The following is a 21,017-nucleotide window of genomic DNA, read 5'->3' on the forward strand; positions in this document are numbered from 1 at the left end:
TGTCTTCATCCAAGCTGCGTGGTGCAGTTGATTTGCTGGAGGGATGTCATCCAGAGGAACCTGGGGAATCCATGGATAGAGAGCAGCCTGATGGACAAGGACCTAGGGATAACTAAATTGGACACCACCTGGCCACATGCCCTGGCAGCCCAGAACCCCCATATCCTGGGCTGTATCTCCTGCAGCATGGGCAGCAGGTGAGGGAGGGGATTCTGCTAACTTCCCCCTTGCCCTCAGAGCAGTGGATCACGGCCACAGTCTCCCCGGGTGCCTGCCTCAGCCCCCCTCTGGCAGGACACAGGTGCTCCTGGACAGACCTCACTCCTCACAAGCAGCATGCTTGTGCTGCACAGCAACGTCACCCCCTCGCACCAGCCCGAGCCAATCCAGCAAGCAATCTGCTGGAATGCTGATGGACAGGGATGGATTGTCACAGAATGATTTTCTTCCACATGCCACATTATGCAGGAGAATATGTTACTGAATTAACTACAAAATCCAGGCGGTCATGAATTATCCATGTCTAGAGAGGTCTTGTTAGTAACTTTTAAATGACAGGAAATAGGACTCTAGACTGAAATCCACTAAGAAAAACCTCCTTTAATTCCTAGGTTTATTGTACTGGGTGGGAAAGTAGTGGATGTTTGCTCAAAGTATGGATGTGTGGAGTTCTGAGGAGAAACTGTGCAGACAACTGAACAGCACCACAACAAGAAGCACAACCTGTGGGCAGGGTGGGGTGTGTTGCGTAGGGAGGGATGGTACCAAGACCACCACACACCAAACAGACAAGAAACCACATTCTGGTGACATTTTATTTTGTTGTCTTCTGACCTTGCCCATCTCACTGCAGACCTTACACATCCTGCAGAGTCCAGACATGTCTGCTTTCAGGGCAGCACTTGCAAGCACAGTGGCATCTGGTTCCAAAGGCAGTTCCAGAGACCACCCTGGCTGTACAGCACTCCCCCCCATCAGGGCCAATGTGATCATGCTGGTAATAACACACATGTACAAACCTGCTTCCTGCTTCCCTGGGAATTTCAGCAGCAGTAACTTTGTCAGACAGTGCAAATTTTGCAATTTCCTGGTACAGTGGGTCTTCGGATAACAGAAATTCTGGAGAATCTAGTCTTTAAAAAAGAATAGGATTGCCCGTGCTGCTGCTTCTTGGTAGCTTCTATGACATCTGCTGCATTTAGACAGTGGAACAGGTTGCCCAGGGAAGTTGTGGATGCCCCAGCCCTGGAAGTGTTCAAAGCCAAGCTGGATAAGGCCTTGAGCAACCTGGTCCAGTGGGAGGTGTCCTTGCCCATGTTGGGGGGGTGCAGATTAAATGATCTTTGAGGTCCATTCCAACCCCTTAACACTCCATGATTCTATGATTTAGGGAGCACAGGAAGATATTATTCCTTATAATACAGAGCTAATGCCAACACATGACTTAAAATGATGATCCCTCTTCTACTAACCTTTTCCACACAGGGAAGCCACTGCTAATATACGTCATTAGCACAGAGGAAGTGGTGCTGAAAAGAAACAGGTGATGTAAGACAATGGAGGTGGCATCTGCAGTGCAGGAGAAAAGGACACTGTGGAAGCACGGGCACAACAAAGAACCACATGCTGGCAAGGCAGCTGCATGAAAGCTGGTTCCAGCACTAGCAGGCTGCTAATGCTGGTGTGCACTGTCTTCAGTACGTTTCCCGGGTCAGTCTGAAACAAGCGGCCTTCAGCGGGCACACAAAGGCCATTCAGTATATTACTTACTGGGGGCTCTGAAAGGCCAGTGAATCTCTAAAGGGCTGGAAAGCAATTATTCCTCACTGCACTAGAAGACTCTTTATGCATCTTTAATGCCCAGCATTACAGGAGACAGATGCCAGGGGAACGGTGGGCTCCTGACAAGGGTAATAATCATGTCCCATCCCTTCCAAGCAGACCTGTGCTCATCTGCTGCTCAGCCTAAACACCAGTGCATGAATTAGAGCCTTGTGCAACAGGCTACAGAAAACACTGGGAAGGTCTCTGCTCTTTTGTGGCAGCCTTGCTGACAACAGACAGGACAGTGACAGGGCAAGCCGAAGACTTCGAATTCTGCACAGCACTGCTTAGTTTGTGTGCATTCTGTGCAAGAAAGGATTTCCCCCTTGAAGAGATCTAAACATTGTGCTAGTCAGTCCCTTATGGGGAGAACTGCTAAAAAAGAACCCTGATCTCACCCATCTGAGGAAGATGACAAAACAGACATCTGCTGTACTGGAAACCACTAAACAAGCAATAATGTGACCAATCTGAGACTGGGATGTAACCAGAGCAGGAATCACACTGGGTACACTGCTAGTGCCACTGTCCAAGGGAACTATACCAGAAGAGGCAGCCTCTGCACCACAGCTTTGGTTTGAATCCCTCACAACTGAGCAGAGGCAAAAGTTTCAATATCAAAGTCACCGAGTAGAATTGAGTCACAAGTCCCAAAGACATCCAGTTGCTTATATTAGTGCTGTGAGTTATGAGCTGGACAGAAGTGGGGCTTGTAATTGAAAAGCTTTAGAATTACACCTTCTCATCCTCTAGGGATTTGCTTCGGCCTCGCTTGCGGCTGGTTTTAGGAAATTCAGCTCTCTGTGCAGCTTGGAGTGCCCCTTCCTCACTGCTCTCATTGTCCACCCGCCGTGGACGACCCCTCTTATTTTTCCTCATTTTTTCAACTCCAGCAGTGGGGAGCTTCTTGGCAGCCAGGGTCCCAGCTTTCTTCTTTTTGCCCCTGGTCAAGGGACGTTTCTTCCTTTGCTTCCTCTGCTCTTCCCTTTGGCGGATTTTCATTAGCTTCTCAAAGCTTTTGGTGGTCATTGTGTTCATATCAAACCAGTCCTGCAGGGTTTAGAAGGCAACAGGTTGGTACTGATGGTGGTGGAAATACCAAATAAAGCCTATCAGGGCTTATAATAAAGCTGTCTTGTGGGACAAGTTTTCCTGAAGTGTGAGATCTGGAAAGGCAGCTGCCTAACAACACTGTTCTTTGATGTGTCTCAAGTGTCACTCTGCCTGAAGGATGCAGATTTGATTTGGCAATTGCCTGGTTAAAGGCTTGGGAAATGCTGCAGAGCTGAACTGAGCAGCAGCAGCTTGGGGCAAGGCAGCTGCTCCCCGGAACATAAGACCAGCTGTGTTTAAGCAAACCAAAGGCCACTCCAGTCTAGGACCCTGTTCCCAACAGTAAGTAAGGAAAAAAATAAAACAGGGCACACCCCCAGCATTTCCTTCCCAAGACACTCTCCCCACCTCCAACAGCCTGGGGTTTGAAGTTCCACTCCACCTGCCTTACCTCAGCATGCACAGAGTTGATGTGATACTTGACCCCACTCTCTGAAATGAACTCCTTCTCACACAGGAGACACTTGTATTTACCAGCCACAAAGTCTCCCTGGCATCAAAACAAAACAAAAGAATCCATCAACAATTGCTGACCAGGAGGCTGATACATCTCTATATTGCATTTGAATCTTGCTCAGATAGAACCCAGTAAAAACTAGAAACTCTGATTCATATCAGACAAAGCTTTAGCTCCAGGAGCACTGACATGATTGACCAGCTGTGCCCACATAGGACTGCTCTGTGAGATGTCATAAGGTCTCTAGCACTGTATCTGGAAAAACTGCTCTTGTAGCTGTGCATCTGCAGGTAGGACTGCTGTTTCATTGTAAGGGATGCCATTAAGGTGCTTCCTACTGGTCTCAAGCAGTGTTTGCCACGGTGGCCTCAGCAGCACATAGGGGAGCACTCAAACTGGGGGTTGGAACGAGATGATCTTTAAGGTCCCTTCCAACCCAAACAGTTCTGTGATTTTATGAACTTGTGAGGATCTCAGATTAGCAGATGGCAGGACAACAGCTTGAACAAAGGGATATCAGAAGGACAGGGACAGTGGGGCTGTTACAGGAAGGCTACCAACCAAGGTACATGTGCCAAGGTGAGATTTGAGTCCTGAGACACTGCCGTACACAGATTCACAACCCTGAAACAACAAAAAAAAGCATGTCAGTAACATTCTAGTAAGAAATCACTTCTTCCTGCACAAGGTCTTATTGTCTGGAAGATAATTCCAAAAGGGCTAAGAGAGGTAGAGGAAGGGAGATATGGAGTCCTACAAACCCAGAAAGCTTCCGGTAAAAAGACCATTGAAAGAGTTAAGCTTTCAGTAAGCTTAATATTTGTTTTTCCAGTTTCTGAGCACCTTTGGACATAATAGACTCCTGTGACAGTTACACTCACTCTCTATCAAAAGCCTGATTAAAATGATAGTTTGCTTTTTGCCTGAAGTGCAACAGAGATTAATTTCAAACAAAGCAGAGGGGCAGGTACAAGACAGGGGCAAGCACTCTCTGCCATGCTGCTCGTGTCTCTAGTGGCACAGAGCAGGGGCACAGCGCCCAACATCGCCGGTCTCACTTCAAGGGCAGCTTTGCAGGCCTGTCCCAAGGGGAGCTTCAGGCATCAGTCTTAGGGTACCAGACAGTGCTCAGCCCTCAGCCCAGGCCCTGGGACAGGAGGGACGAGCAAGACAAGCTACTGGGTTACTGGTTGGTGACACAGGACAGCTGCTCTCTGGAAACAGCTCCATACACAACATAGTCCTGCAATTCTGATACTTGGAAAGGATGTAAGCCTGATAATTGGGAAGAGAGTGCTGGGGATGGGGTAGGGCAAGGGGAAGGCATCATCCCTACACCAAACCCAGAGGGCAGCTGCCACTGACCTTTGGCTCTCGGACAGCGTGCACCACACGGTCACATCCACCATCACCTCCACCAACTGGGCCATTTGTTCTCATGGGATCTGACTGGTGATTACTGCATGGTGTTGTAAAAAACTAAGACTTCCAGTGCCTAGAGGGCTCCAAGAGAGCTGGAGAGGGACTTTTGACAAGGGTCTGGAGCGTCAGGAGAATGGGGGGGATGGCTTCCCACTGCCAGAGGGCAGGTTAGATGGGATATTGGGAAGAAATTCTTCCCTGTGAGGGTGGTGAGGCCCTGGCACAGGTTGGCCAGAGAAGCTGTGGACACTTGGAAGTGTCCAAGGCCAGGTTGGATGGGGCTTAGAGCTGGTCTAGTGGAATGAAGAAAGCTTAAGTGTTGTGCCAGACAAAGTCCCTCTACTCCTCCCTTCTACAATTAGATTTAGCTAGAAAGGCAGGGGCCTGTCATTTTTCCATTTCAAACCTCCAAATGGACCAGCTCCCAGCTGGATGCAAAAGCTGTACCAGTCTGACACCAGGTTACTGGCTCTGAAGTGAACACACACATTCCCAAAGGATCATTACTAGGGTATTTGGATAGAAAGGGCAAAAGGAGCATGCCCTGACATCCCCAAGTGTCTTGATTATACTAAACAATCATATTGAGACGAGGCAGGATTTGTCTCTCACAGAGACAAACTGCAGTTTCAAGGTTGTGGAAAGCCTGTTGGCTCATAGAGACCTGAAATCTGTCCCCTTTGAGGCTTCAGAAACATTTAAGGATTACCTGATTTGGGCAGTGGACTCTTCGGTACATCTTTATCTCTGCTTTCCATTTGCACAGCACATCTTGACTAAACGTGGGCAGTCCAGGACGAGTGTATTTCAGCTGAGATAGAGATGGAATTGAGAGCTGGAAGCAGTGCTGGTTACACAGACTGCCAGCTATGCCTCTTTCTCTTCCAGACTGTGAGACAGAAGTGCTATTTCTTCTACTCTAGCAGCCAAAATCACAATAACCAATGTTTTCCTGTCTCACTGATTGCCTAGAAACATAACTGAAACTGGAAAACCCTCCCAATACCAGAATCTGAAACTTCCCATAGCCTTGACTACAACAATTCCTCTAAATGTACTTATCCCACCGAAATCATAAAGCATCATTTTCCCTTAGGTTTCCTTTACAGTCTAAAAGATGATCCTGGAAATTCCGAAGCCTGAAACACGGAAATATCACAGTGTGGCTGGAGGGATGTGCAGCCTATGACTTATGAGCAACATCATGCCCATAACTGCCCATGTTCCTTGTGTCCACTGAAAATTCCAGCAATAGGACTTTACAGTCATTACAGCCTGCCTGGACAAAACCCACCACTGCAATTGCTGCTGCAGCAGTACTGTAATCTAAGATGAAAGAGAGCAAACCCAAATCCCTCCCACAACATGTACTGCTCTCCATGGGCCACTAAACACTGGGCAGGAGCCATTACAAGACTCATCTGACATGAAGGTAAAAACTCAAATCTATAAAGCATTTTTAAGGCCTTGTACCTTCCGGTCATCTGGAATCAAGTCCTGCAGAACTTTTCTTTTGGGCCACTCTTTGGCCAGCTCTTCTCCAGCCAGTTCATGGAGATAGTAGATTGCCACCTTTGCAGATCTCCTCTGAACTCTGCCTGTGTTGTTTTGTTCCTGTTTCATTTCTATCAGGTTCCCTGTTCTTCTCTCCTCATGGAGGAAAGTGACCTGCAATGAAGGCCAAAAAAGGTGAGCCTCCTTCACTAGTTCCTATTTCAGTTACACTAAATACTGGGAATAAATATTCTGACAAATTCCTCATAAAAATGCTGCAGCAGCTGTGGTTCACTGTCACAGACATAGGACAGAAGTGCATCCCACTAGTGAGACAGACCCCCAGATCTGCTCAAGGGGGTCACAGAAGTGAGGCTCAAGCAGAAAGTTTCATGTAGTCACTGGTCTTGAAAGGTATCTCATCATTCACTGTAAAACCCTTGCAGACAACTGTAAAACCCTTGCAGCGCTGCCTGTTCTGCTCCAACGGTGGGTCTTTTAAGAGCAAAGAAAAGCATCTCACAAGTTATGTTAGTATCACTCTTCCACAGAGCAAAAGTCAGGTGCTGTGATGCCAATTTACTATTAAAAGCTTCATCCTAGTCAAAGAAAAGAAACAGTTGCTGCTAGAAGGAAAGTATCAAGGACTACTCCAGAGAGACAGGAAAACACAAAGATTTGTGATCTGTAACTACCCACCAAAGTAGCAGACAAAAGCTTCCGTGTGTCTCAAGTCTGAGAGGTTGAGGTCCTCCCACAGCCCCCTGAGAACCAGGGCAGGTGCACTCACCGGCCCGTGCTTGGAGCGGAGGTGGTAGACCAGTCCTGCCTTTGATCTGTATGCTTTTCCACAGTGATGGCACTTCATAGCCATTTTCTCCAGCTCAGAAGCAGCCTTCCCACATTTTTTAACATGATACAGGTATCCCATTATGCTGGTGAAGCTGCCTGTGCAGCCCTGTCAACACAGAAGAAATACACATGGAAGAAAACCGTTCTCCAAGTGATCATGAGACCAGTGTATACACAGTCTGCTGACCAAAGTACTACCACTTTTCCTGACACAGAGACAAGCAGGTAGAAAACGTTAATGTTAGTCTATTCAGATAGACAAAATCTGCAACAAAGAATTGGCATTGAAATGACCATTGAAGGTCTCTTTTAATCCAAACCATTCTATGATTCTATGTAACTCTGTCTTAAAAGCATAGATACGATCTTGAAACAAACCTTGCTTTGGCCAGCACCAAAGCATACCCAACAGCACTCTCCTGTTCTATGCTCATGCCTCCACTGCTGTTTAATTCACACTTTGCACAATGCAGCTTACCTCCCTTGTACACTTCAGTTTTCCCATACACTTCAAAACCTTCCGAAGACGGTCTCGCTCAAGCTGCTCGTCCACTTCCTCTCCCTCCTTCACAACTGGCTAAAGCACAGCAGAAAGATGAATGGAAAACACATGATACTCAGCATTTACAGTTCTTGTCATAGGGAATTCACTACTAAACACTCTACTGAAGGAAAGCTTCTAAAATAATTAAATGTCTGCAACTTATGATTTTATGGATGTGCATTTATTATAACAATCACTTCCCATATCTGTGCTGGTTTGGGCTGGAGTATTCTTTGCAGCATCTGGTATGGGGCTGTGTTTCAGATCTGTGCTGAGAACAGGGCTGATAGTGTAGAAATGGTTTTGTCAGTGATGAGCAGCACTTGCACAGCATCAAGGTCTTTTCTGCTTCTCATACCTCCCTGCCAGTGAGTGGCCTGGGGGTGCATAAGCAGGGGAGGGGACACAGCTGGGACAGCTGCCCCCAGCTGGCCACAGGGATATTCCAGACCCCATTGTATGATGCCCAGCATATAAAAGTGGGGGAAGGAAGAGGAAGGGGAGCAGCGTTCGAAGCGATGCCCTTGGTTGTCCCAAGCCGTTATGATGCGTGATGGAGCCCTGTGGTCCTGGAGGTGGCTGAACACCTGTGTGCCTGTGGCTAGCAGGGGATGAATTCCCTGGTTTGCTTTGCTTGTGTGCATGGCTTTTGCTTTACCAATTGAACTGTCTTTATCTCAACCCATGAGTTTTGTCACTTCTACTCTTTAATTCCCTTCCCCATTCTGTGGGTGGGGGAATGAGCTTGAGGCTGTGTGGGGCTTGGCTGCTGGCTGGGGTTAAACCAAACCTGGATTATCTTTAAAAGGAGTAAACTGACAGAAAATCATGCATCTTTAACATTTACTGGTCCTAGTGTTTCCACTTAGCCTGACTAAAGCCTGCTTGTAACACTTATTTATCTGTGCTAAACTACAGCTCAAGCTCTTTATTCTCTCTCTGATGGTTATTGTATATTATTTCCTACACTACCCAATATTACACTTAGACTGAATAGAAAGTTAGAACTGAGTGACAGACCTAATCCTCAGGTGCTGAATATGATCCCTGGTCTGTACCATTTACTAATACAGCTGTAGGTTCAGAAACTGCATTGTGTAAATGGGAATTGTGTAAAAAATTACAGTTGTGAATTTTCTGAACCTTACCCAAACTTCCAAACGACTGTTTCACAGGAGACACTGCCTTCTTTAAAGTAACAGCAAAGATGAAAAGCAGATTGTAGCATTGGTATTTTTACAGTAAAGAGAGACAAGAATTAATTTCTGGTTCTGCTTTTCTAACTTTGAAGTCGTAAAGAACTCAAATCTAGTCTGCTCCGGATGTAAAAAAACAACCTCCTGCTTTCTAGCAAAGGACTGAAAATTGCAGCCTAAGGAGCAATCTTTTCCTTTCTGACTGAGAATGCCTTTTATGCATGACTTATTATCAGCCGAAACAGAAATTCATCCCCTCTTTTGACGATGTGGCATCCCTACTTTACTGTTTTTCAGATGTCAAGTCTCACAGGAAAAATAATAGGCAGACGAGATTTGAATAGCTACAACATTTGAAAAAAACCACCCCATGTTCTGTTTCTGTGTGTGCCAGGGAAGGAACAAAAGCCTGTTCTTCCTGTAGGAGTTTTAGATGCACAGCAGTTGTGTTACCTGATTGTTATGGTCTGCCATGACATGGTATTTCATCCCTGCTGAAGACTTCAGCTGCTTCCCACACTGATGACACGTGAACATTTCCTACAAATAAACAAGGACACAGTGTTAATTAATGAAAGCAGTGGGAAACTTTGGGGAAAGAGAGAAGGAGAGCATAACATTTGGTTTGGACCTCTAAGAACAGATTTTACAGAGTCTAAAATTTAGTGGAACAATGAAATAGCTACACCTTTGGTCACTACCCCAAACCTCCAGCAAAAGGCTGGGCAAGAAGCACCAAGCACAGCCTCTTACAGATGTATAAAGGACTCTTGCTTAGGGACATGATGATGATGATGAAACTGGTTTTAAATCCAACACAAAACAGCGTGCAGGCATTTTTATTGGCAAGATAAAGAGAAGTAAAGAAACAATTGCTCATCTCTGGTGTTCTTACCTGCCTGCAGTTTGCCATATGTTTCTTCAGTCCTTCTACAGTCTTTCTCACCACAGCCCGGCATGTGGGACAGGTAACTCGGCCTTTGGCCTGAATCTCCAAAGACCACTGCTCTTCTATGCTACCTGTCAAAACACAACGTTTGGAATGTAATTGCTAACACAAAATCTTTTTTTTTCTTCAATGTGCACAATGAACTCTAGAAAGAAACAGGTCACATGCTACCAAACTCATGTCCAGCTACACTTCAATAGGTGTAGCTCATCTGCAGCTTTAAGTATGTCATGTGACAAGGCACACATCACTCCTTCTAGAAGAGCATTTTACAAAACTCTTTAATCCTACCAGTCCCTTGTTAGGAGTGTTCTTCCACTTGTCTGGTAGAGATTTTTCCTTTGTTCATTTCTGTTACACAATTACTTCAGCATGCTGAGTAAACTTGTCTTTTGGCAAAAGAGTTTTCCCAGTAAAAGCAGTCACAGATGTGACTGAACAGTCTCAGGCAAAGTCTATGGTTTTTCTCTACCAACTGGATCTTTATAACTCTATGAATGCTTAGCTGCACCACCAGGTCAACAGCCACAGAAAAGCACTCTGTGTGACATGGTTTCCAGTTCCTGGCCTCTTTGCAAAATGCCAAGCAAAAGTTTGGCATATAATCCACAAGGATTATAAATTACTGAAATTGGTTCTGGGAAGAAAGTGTTTTAGCACCATCTGCCTGAATTCTTACCATTACAAGATCCAAAGGCTTTCCTCTTTTCCCAGTAATAACAGCCCAAGGCTGTTTCTCCCCAGGTGGCTGGAGGAAAAGTTTGTGAATCAAACAGCACTTGGCAGAAAACTGCAGTGTTTAATGAGTGCTGTGAACTACAAATACCGAGTGATTCCACTCACTGAGTCAAGGCTAGTTTTATTTTTCTAGGACAGACTGCTTGAGTCTCTGGTTCCCAGAAAAGGTGATCTGACAGCAACAGCTACATAGTTTTTCCTGCAAACATTCTGCTGAGTAAAAAATATAAATATTTTTATGAGTTTTTAAATGCAACTGTTTTAACAGGCTTTTCTTCAGTTCAAAAAGTGATTCCCCCTTCACTGTTCCATTATGCAGTGGCAAAAGCACGTGGAACTACACTTAGGCAGTGTGCAGTCCCTCCAGTCCTGCTCTGCAGTACTGACATGGTGCCAAAAGGACAGCAGCCAGCTCTTCCTTGTCAACAGTAAAGCAAAGAACCAAATGGAAACACCAGAAACATAAGCTGTTGCTCAGATACAAATCCTAGAATCACATTTATCTTTTAGCTGCTTTATAAACAATTCTGAGCAACTGCCTCTTCTTCTTACCTGTGCCATAGGTTTCTGTCTCTTTCTGAACACAGTGGCCTTTCCTTTTGGAGTTTTGTTTTGTTCCAGCTGGCCGGTTTTTTCCTGCTATAACACAAACAAGACAGACCAGAAGACTTAGTTCTGCCAGCTTTGTTACAAAAACACATATCTTTTTGCTAGAAGGCTGTTATTTAGCCTGCTGTCTCAAAGTTACTCATTCAGAAATGTTCGATTTCTTTTTAAAGGAATTTCAAGATTATGTTTCCTACTCCCCTTCAAAATCCATGGCTATTTACAGTGGCAGACATTAGTCCCACCCAGATATTTGTAGGTGTATGGTTTTTCATACACAAAGCTCAGGAAATGGGAACTCTTCACACTGAAACATCCTCTGTGCACAGTTTGGCTGAGCCCATCTAATGACAACCAAATGGAAAGTCCCATTTCTCTACTCATTCCTATCTTCTTCAGACTAAATGACTTTTATTGTTTCAGCATTTTCTCATGGGTTATGCTTTTTGCTCTCATCTCCCTGACCTCTTCAGTTGGACCACACATTTCCTGAACTGAAGTGCCTGCTGCTGGAAACAGCACTCCACGTGTGACCCTGCAGTAGAGCAAGAGAATTACTTCACATGTCTGAGAACCCTACATTCCTCTCAAAGTTCTCAATCTAACATCTGCCTTTTTAAAAACAAGTATGACACTGCTGGTCCCTATTCAGCTTTTGATCTGTTATAAATCTTGAATCCTCTTCTGAACACTGACTCCTGGGAGGTTGTTCTTTGGTTTACAGCTCTGATAGCATTTCTTCCCAAACTACAGAATTTTTAATTTTATACATTGTTCTCTGTTCTATTTTTAAATTGTTTCTCTAACCTCAAGACCACTTTCACTTTCAGTCTTTTCTCTGATACACTTACCACCTCTTTCAGCTTTGTGCTGCCTATATAGTTCCAAGTCCTTGGCGACAAAATCAATAGTTAGAACTGAATCTAGGGACAGACTGTGAACCATCATTCTATATTCCTATTTCACTAAGCCAGTGACCTCATTGTAGAAGGCTATCAGGTTGATTAAACAGGATTTTCCCAGCATGAATCCATGTTGACTATTCCAAATCCCCATCTTGTTCTTCATGTGTTTGGAAATGCTTTCCAGGATGTATCTCTCCATCACTGAGGTGAAGTTGACTGGCCTGTAGTTCCCCAGATCTTCCTTCTTTCTGTCCTTGAAGATACAAGTGAAGACTTCCTTGAAGACTCTTCCAGTCTTCAGGAACCTCTCCCGGTCGCCACGACCTTTCAAAGACAGCCAAGAGTGGCCTCACGACGGCATCAGCCAGCTCTCAGCACTCAGTGCAACCTGTCAGGCCCCATGGAACTTAGAATCATAAATTGTTTAGGTTGGAAAAGCCCTTTAAGACCACCATTCCCCAGCACTGCCAAGGCCACCACTAATCCATGTCCCCAGGTGCCACATCCGCATGGCTTTTAAGTCCCTCCAAGGATGAGGACTCCACTGCCCTGGGCAGCTGTGCCAGGGCTGGACAGCCCTTTTGGGGAAAAAACTGTTCCCAATATCACATCTAAGCCTGGTACAACTTGAGGCCATTCCCTGTCCTCCTGCCCCTTGTTCCCTGGGAGCAGAGCCTGATCCCCCAGCTCCCCCCTCCTGTCATGGGGTTGCAGAGCCAGAAGGTCCCCCCTGAGCCTCCTTTTCTCCAGGCTGAGCCCCCCCAGCTCCCTCAGCCCCTCCTGCTGCTCCAGCCCCTTCCCAACTCTGTTCCCTTCCCTGGACATGCTCTAGCCCTTCAATGTGTCTCTTGTGTGAGGGGCCCAGACCTGCACCAGCACTGGAGGTGCCCCAGCAGTGCCAGCACAGAGAGGGCACTGCCCTGGCCCTGCTGCCACAGCAGTGCTGGGACAGCCCAGGGGCCACTGGCCTCCTGCCCCACTGGGCACAGCTGGGATCATGTTGAGTCACTGTTGACCAATACCTCCAGGTCCTTTTCCAGCTTTCCAGCCACTCTGCCTCAAACCTGTAGTGCTGCACAGGGTTTGGGGCAGACCTTGGTGACCCAAGGGCAGGACCCAGCACTTTGCCTTGTTGAATCTCACACCGTTGGTCTCAGCCCGTTGATCCAGTCTGTCCAGATCCCTCTACAGAGCCCTCTTGGTGTTATCTGTAAACTCACTGAAAGTGCATTCAATCCCCTTGTCCAGATCATCAGTAAAGATACCAAACCACAATGGCCCAATCTTGAGCCCTAGGAACACCACTGGTGACCAGCCCCAGCTGGATGTCACTCCATTCCCCACCACTCTCTGGCCCGGCCAGCCAGCCAGCTTTCTACCCAGCAAAGAGCACCCCTGTCCAAGCCATGAGCAGCCAGTTTCTCCAGAAGAATGATGTGGGAAATGGTGTCAAAGGCTTTACTAAAGTCCAGGTAAATAACTTCCACAGTATTTCCCTCACCTATGAAATGCATCATCTTGTCACATCAGGTTAGTCAAGCAGGACCTGCCTTTCCTAAACCCATGCTGTCTGGGCCTGATCACCAGGTTGTCCCAGATGTGCCACATAATGGTACTCATGATAATCTGCTCCATGACCTTCCCTGACACTAAGTTCAGAGCAACAGTCCCGTAGTTCCCTGGATCCTCCTTCCAACCCTTCCTGCAGATGGGTGTCACACTGGCTAACCTCCAGTCCTCTAGGACCTTCCCCCTTAACCAGGGCTGCTGGCAAATGATTTGATAAATCCAGTTTAAGTGCTCTAACCTCGTCCTCCTTCACTGAGTGTAAGGTTTCCTTGTTCCAGACTTTCCCTCTGTCTGGTCTCAGGCTCTTGGGATTCCTGAAGGATTCCTGTAACAGATAAAGATTGAGGCACAGGAAGAATTGAGTACCTCAGCCTTTTCCATGTCCTTTGTCACCAGCTCTCCTGCTCCGGTGAGCAGCACACTCATGCTTCCCCTAGTCTTCCCTTTGCTGTTTATGTTCTTGTAGAATCCTTTCCTGTTGCCTTTCACATGCCTTCCAAGATTCAAATACAGGTTGGCCTTGGCTTTCCTAACCTCATCTGTGCAAGACCAGAAAGCAAATGTACACTTCTTCTGTGTCACCTGCTCCTACTTTCACCACTTGTACATCTCCTTTTGCACCTAACTACTGATGGACAAACCTTCTGAAGGAATGAAAGGCCTACGATATCAAGCATTTCTCCCCTCCGTCTCTGTGGCAAAAGAAAAGTGTTTGTGTTTGATTTCTTAACAAACCCATATTGCTGTTATCATCTACTCACTAATCTCCAGATGTTTACAAGTAATCTGTCTGATTATTTAGTCTATAATCTTTTGGGAAACTGAAACCATGCAGACTAGCCTACGCTTCCCCTATTTTCTTTCCTCCCTCCCTTTGTTGGACTTCTAAGACAGACTGAAATTACAACAATCATCTCCCACCATAAGGCAGACACTAGTCAACAGTCTCCTACAACAAAATATCCAGAATCCAAAATAAAGTTTGAAGACTGTAGAAGATGACATTTGGGCAGAGAAGTCTGAAGTACCTGGAGGCTTGTAGTTAGGAATTACAAGTTATTTGTATTACCCCAAATTTTTTGCTTCTTCTTGGGACAGTCTTCAACATCTTCACCTTCCCCTTGCTCAGATTTCCTCTTGCCTTTCAGCAGTACTTCTCCTGATAAGTAAGAACAGAAACACTTCACTCTCGGTATTCAGTCTTTGAGTCTACGCTGCCCCATCTTACCCTTGGATTCAATACTTAATCAAAAAAAAGAGTAGTTCTTGTAAGGCACCTGGACACCAGTGAGTTAGACTCTAACTAGTGAGTTAGTCTTCTAACTCAGCAACATTTAGGCACTCCACAGCCTGCAATTCTCTGACACAGAAGGTATGGAAGAAGCAGTGCCACAGCATGGCCTGGGAAAAGAATCCTCCTTGGGATGAGACCCAGAAGGTGCCAGGTTATGTCATAAAAACCTCACCTGCACTCTGTGAGTGTGAGTCTGTCTGTAAGGTCTGCACCCACCCCTGGCACGGCTCTGCGGGCTTCAGGGGCTAGTACCTCCATGTAGCAGCAACTGAGGATACTGGGATCCAAAGGCCAGGTACTGAGTAGACTAAGTGTTTAAGTCCAGCTGCAGGAGAGATCCACATTGCACATGTGTGCACGCACAAACATACATGCATATACATGTATTGCTTTTATATGTACCTTTTTATATGCTTCTTTTCTCTCACTGACACACCTTCATCCTGATCAGCCAGAGAGGGAACAGGATGGAGGCTGTTGGTGCTGTTTGTGTGAGTGCTGATCTGTGTGGCTGCTGTGTATGTGTGTTTTATGCCTGCGTTTATTCCTACAGGAATACACGCGCGCTCTTGCCACCAGCTGGACCTGGGGGTGTGGAGCTGCAGCAATCTTGTTTCTATCAAGCTACTGGATTTGCCTCTCCCCACAACAGGATGGAATACAGATTCTGACTTAGAGATAAGAAGAACTACAATAAAGCAGATTGTAGTTTTTGCTCTCTGCCATACAGTAAATTTGAAAAACAGCTCTTAGGCCAGGAAATCTGAATGTTCCTATAACAACTTAAGACCCAACTCCCAGTCAGAAAATCATAAATGACAGAAGTAAGAAAATAAAAGAAATAAAGACACCCTTAAAAAATAATAACCTATCAAACACAAAAGCTGTGTCTAATCCCAAATATTGCTGAATGGTCCCCTTTGCCCATCTTCAGTGTTGATGGTTCTATTTTCAAAGCTCTCAAAGCATTTTCTGATATGATTGGCATAACTCTTCTACCTATCTCTTCTACAGATAAAATCGAGTTCAGCCACAGAATCATCAGTTTTAATAGACAAGTCACTCAAAAGGAACTGTGTAATGTCAGAGAATTGTACCCATATTTCTGCAGTGGAAGAAGTTTATTTCTTCTAATACATGAGCAGCACTAGGAAACTTGTAATTTATGGTTGAACTGCAGCATATCTTTCAGAAGCAAACTAATCTCTCACAAAAGAACAAGAGAGAAGAACATTTTGCATTGAACCAACAGCAGTAGGTACCTTTTTTTTCTGGAGATTTGTTACCACTGTTTTTCACTCCTCTCATTTCCAGCCAGTAAGCAGGTCTGCGAATGGTCCGCTTGCTTCTGGACTCTGTGCTCCCGTTCACTGGGCCCTTCGGTGAGGCAGAAGAAATGTTGCTCACTGTGTCATCATAGTTACTATTCACTCCTAGAACAGTAGCTTCCACCTCCTCAAGTTGCTTAGACCTGGAAAACATCAAGTTGAAATCCTATGTATATGGACGCACATCTGTATATGGATATATATACACACAATCAGAATAACTTGACAGACAACACCCCTTTCATCTTCCCAAGTATTCTAAAAATTCATCCCATAGTTCAGTAAATCTCCTGTGTTTTGGGAACTGAAAAATGCCATCAAGATAAACCATCTTCGCTGTTATTTTTCAGTACATCTTTTAGATAATGTCATTAGTAAGCTCTCAAGAGGAGCAGAAAAATATTCCTACTTCAAACCTTCAACTTTAGAAGCAGGCATAAGTGAATCTCAACTTAAAAATATGCATTTATCTTTAAGCAACCAATGTAGAATACAAGAATTTTTCTGCAGCCCATCATTACAAAAGAGACATCTTCCATCTCACAAAGGGCAAGAGCTCCTTCAGTCTCTATTCCCAGAGTCAAGGCTGGCACTACACAATTAAAAGCCTTAATGCTAGTAAGAATTTTAACTAGCGAGGCTCTCCACAATGAAGACAACCTTCTAGTATATTCCACAAATCAAACTACATTAAGACTAATTCAGATTAATCGGTGGCACTGAATTTTTTTCCTAGATATCAAACAGAACTTTGTTTCACTGTTCTCAAATCTTTCTCTCAGGCTTGACATGCCTGGACATTTATACTCCTGTACATAACAGCAAACTGATGGGTGTCAAAGAAACACAGACTATCTATTCTCTGGGCAAATACCATTAATGTAAAGATGAAAAAAACCAGAGAACAGAAACACTTTGCTACTACAATTCACAAACTGAAATAAGTAGATCACTTGAGTGATGACTGTAGCAGCCATTCCATAAACACTCTCCCACACCCTGAGCTATGGAGCTCACCTTTTAACCCATCAATTCAGGAATTAATAAGTGGGGGACACTGACAGTACCAGGTCAGATCAATATATACTATATTTAAGGAGATAATGCAGAAGCATGGGAAGAGGAATTCTCAAATTAAAGCCTTTCAGTTACAATCACACCCAAAATACATAGATTTTGGAAGACCATGTGGTCTTGGACTTAAAATATTTATCTTCAGTGTTAAAACCCTTTAAAAAACTTTTTAAAAAACCACATTGAAGTGTCAGAGAAGCACTTTTCCCACAAACCAATAAGCAGTCAGTAGAGACTCTTATCACACAAACTAAAACTGCTGCAAGTCTTAACATTCACAATATTATATAAAGACCACATACAGTTTTTCGATAAGAATCTCTCAGCTTTTTTCTTACCCTCAGTCAAACTAGACAAGAAACATTCACATACTTTTTATTTTCCAAGGACTTCTTGACCTTCTGCTGTCTGTGATGTCCAGTCCTGGTGTGCTAACAAAACAGAACAATTCACATGAACATCATCATCTTCTTTCAGCACGTTTCACTTTCCAGTCAAAGACAAACCCCTGCACATCACAGATGTGTATACACCACCCTTTGAAAAGGAAAACAGTTTTCCACAACTGTGGAAGTGCTTACCATTTCCAGTTCCAGCTGAATGAGAACTGGAATCAAAAGAGGGATGGGCCCCTCCACCCTCCTGATATGAAAGCCAATTCTTCCTCTTGCAATGGGAAATGGTGGAGTGTTGTCTCCAGTACATTCAGCCATACATACTTTCTGCTTAGACTTTATCACACAGTGACATACATTTTAGATCCTAACTTGTTAGTTCTTACATAGTGCTTATTTTTTCCTTAATTAATTCTTGTATTTACCATGGATGTTGCCGAGAATGTTGTCTCTAGTCTCTTTCATGCTCTTTTCATTAATCTCACTTTGCCATACTCCATCAGCTGTCCAGATGTTCACTTTATCCACATCACAGACTCCTTCTTATTTAACAAAGATTTTTTTTGTCACTTACCACTTGTTATGCTCCTATTAAAACATGTAATTTAACAGTCCTCTCTAAATGTACATTCCCAATTCAGTATGAACAACTTATTTGCTATATGTTGCTCCTAGTGCGTGGACAATCATTTTACAGAATCCCAGAACATGCCGAGTTGGAAGGGACCCACAAGGATCATCGAGTCTAACTCCTGGCCCTGCACAGGACATTCCCCAAGAGTCACACCATGTGCCCGAGAGTATTTTCCAAATGCCTCTTGAACTCTGACAGCCTTGGTGCTGTGCCCACTGTCCTGGGGAGCCTGTTCCAGTGCCCAACCACCCTCTGGGTGAAGAACCTTTTTCTAATATCCAACCTAAACCTTCCTGGAACAGCTCCAACCATTCCCTGGAGTTCTGTCCCTGGTCCCCACAGAGCAGAGCTCAGTGCCTGCCCCTCCCAAGGAAGTTGTAACTGCAATGAGGTCTCCCCTCAATCTCCTTTTCTCCAGCTGAACACACGATGCCACTGCTCACACGGCTTCCCCTCCAGGCTCTTCTCCATCTTTGCTGCCTCCTTTGGATGCTCTCTAAGGGCTTAATATCTTTATTATATCGTGGTGCCCAAAACTGCCCCAACACTGCAGGTGAGGCCGCCCCAGGTCAGAGCAGAGTGGGACAATCCCCTCCCTGACCCTGCTGGTGATGCTGGGCCTGATGCCCAACTGGCCACCCACCAGGACCTCCAGGGCCCTTTGCCAGCACTGCTTTCCAGCATCTCATTCCCAGGCTGTCTGTACATCCGGAGTTGCCCCATCCCAGGGGCACAATCCGGCACTCCCCCTTGTTGAACTTCATAGAGTTGGTGATTGCCAAGCCCTCTAATTTGTAGAGGTCTCTCTGTGGGGCCTTCCTGCCTTCAAGGGAGTCAACAGCAACTCCCAGTTTGGTTTTTTTTTATTTATTTTTAAATTTAGAACAGTGACAGGTTGTCAGTCTGATGTCACCCCATTCACTGTTACCCTTTGTATTTAATCATCACCTTCTTCCAAATGCTAATAATGACTCAATGTCATTCTTGATTCGGAAACCCAGGACAAAAATCTTGGTTATACAGACTAAAAAAACAAAAATCATTGCCCAATGGAAGCATATGAAAACCCAAACTGCAATTTAGTGAACAGAGGTAGTATTTTGCCATGTACATGAACTGGCTAAGAAACTGGAAGAAAAAAATAAAAGAAGGAAAAAAAAAGAAAAAAATATTGCTAAATTACATGTCTTCTTTATAGAAAAATGTGATGCATGTGATCAACTGTAAGAGACACTCCAACCATCAGTGAGCAAATTCAGTAGCGCGCACTGACACAAACATTTAGAGGAATTCTTAAAACTGTCTGTGTAGCATCAGACTCTCCTTGGGCCTCCAGCCCCAGACGCTCCTCATGGACATGTTAAGGAAATGAGAAATGTGGAGAAACCTCACTGAGGAGCAGCCAGAAAAAGTCAAGGCTATGAAGTTACAACAATAAAAATGAAGAAACAGGCAGACAGTCTGCTGAAATTAGCTGACCTATTCTACCATTAGAAGAACCAAAATGACCGACAAATGTTGCACATGTTTTAAGATTCATGGGGTTTTTAGAACTAAAAAAATTTGCATAAAAGTGAAGATTAGTACACAGAACTTTGGTGGCAGCAAAGGATCTGCAATAAAAAAGGAGAGTGCAGACGATCTGTCAGACATTCCTTTCTGAGATGTTGATAGCAGCAACCCCGAAGGAAACACCTATAGAAAGTGGTGTTTAAGTTCAGTTCTGAATGCTTTTTCATTTATACAGTGTACTTCCCACTTAAAGAGGAGACCTAATGTATGCAGGAATGCCCAAGGGCTGGACATAAGGAAAACAAAAAAGCCACCTCCCTTGCACAGGTAAGGAAGAGAAACAGCGGCTCCGAGACTGAAAGATGGAGAAGGGCGATCTCGGCCTGCCTCTGGGCTGTAGGCCCTTCGGGTGCGCTGGAACACGGCTGCTGCTGGAGACGGGCTGCTCCCCAGCACCCAGCCCAGGCACACGGGGCTTAAGCCCAACGCAGGAACTGCCCGACGGGAGGATTCTGACACAGGAACTGCGGGTCCTGAGGTGCCAGTGGGAGCGCCGGGCGTCCTGCGGGCCCCGAGTGTCCCCGGGACGCGCGGGGGGGCTCAGTGTCCAGCGCCACGTTCCCGTTGCCACCCGCACGCTCCATGAACTCCGCTGTCCCGCAGCGAAGGCCTTCGGGCCCCAGCGCAAGGCGTCAGCAGTGCCCAGCTGCGGTCCATGCCAGGCCTGAGCCGAGCAGAGTCAGGGGCGGCCCGGCCTTAGGGCGGAAAGTGGCCGCTGCCGCCGCCGCCCCCCGGCAGCCGGAGCGGGTCCCGCTCGTCCGCGAACAGAGCGGGGCTGCTCCCCGCGCCGGGCCGGGCCGCTCTCCTTCCAGAGTCAGGCCCAGCGAGACCCCCGGGGGCGCCGGGCCGCTCCCGCCATCCCGACGGCGCAGCCCACCTCGCGGCAGCCCCTGGCCCGCCGCCCGGCCGCGCTCCCCGGGGCGACCGGCGGGAGAACCGCGGGCACTCACCGAGCCGCCGCCGCCGCCCCGCATGATGCCGGTGCCGCCGCCACGTCAGCGCCGCGCCCGCCCGCGCGGTCCCGCTCGCCGCTTCCGGCAGGCCCCGGCGG

General features: G+C 45.9%; 1 protein-coding gene across 5 annotated transcripts; it reads right to left on the reverse strand.

The window, feature by feature from the left end:
- Positions 1 to 801: 801 nt before the first annotated feature.
- ZNF512 (zinc finger protein 512) lies at positions 802 to 21,015 on the reverse strand. Of its 5 annotated transcripts, none has more exons than XM_064650883.1 (15): positions 20,917 to 21,015; positions 17,738 to 17,796; positions 16,226 to 16,434; positions 14,739 to 14,828; positions 13,908 to 13,994; positions 11,142 to 11,225; positions 9,798 to 9,922; positions 9,356 to 9,442; positions 7,641 to 7,739; positions 7,101 to 7,268; positions 6,290 to 6,484; positions 5,526 to 5,627; positions 3,956 to 4,018; positions 3,329 to 3,427; positions 802 to 2,874 (listed from the first exon to the last, which is right to left on the reverse strand). In XM_064650883.1, the coding sequence occupies exons 1-15, from the start codon at positions 20,938 to 20,940 to the stop codon at positions 2,557 to 2,559; spliced, it is 1,809 nt and encodes a 602-aa protein (XP_064506953.1). In that variant the 5' UTR covers positions 20,941 to 21,015; the 3' UTR covers positions 802 to 2,556. The 5 variants fall into 5 exon arrangements, with proteins under 5 accessions (XP_064506953.1, XP_064506952.1, XP_064506954.1 ...); XM_064650882.1 differs by having other exon boundaries at positions 11,142 to 11,228; XM_064650884.1 differs by lacking the exon at positions 20,917 to 21,015 and adding an exon at positions 18,186 to 19,241 and having other exon boundaries at positions 11,142 to 11,228.
- Positions 21,016 to 21,017: the final 2 nt, after the last annotated feature.

Source organism: Pseudopipra pipra, chromosome 3 (assembly GCF_036250125.1).
Source record: "Pseudopipra pipra isolate bDixPip1 chromosome 3, bDixPip1.hap1, whole genome shotgun sequence".
Lineage (NCBI taxonomy): Eukaryota > Metazoa > Chordata > Aves > Passeriformes > Pipridae > Pseudopipra > Pseudopipra pipra.

Coding starts and splice junctions, on each gene's coding strand:
- ZNF512 (XM_064650882.1), bottom strand. CDS start 20,940: ATGCGGGGCGGCGGCGGCGGCTCG. Junction 13,995..14,738: donor GAAGAAGCAAAAAATTTGGG/GTAATACAAATA, acceptor TATCTGTTACAG/GAATCCTTCAGGAATCCCAA. Junction 7,269..7,640: donor AACTGAAGTGTACAAGGGAG/GTAAGCTGCATT, acceptor CTGTGTTGACAG/GGCTGCACAGGCAGCTTCAC.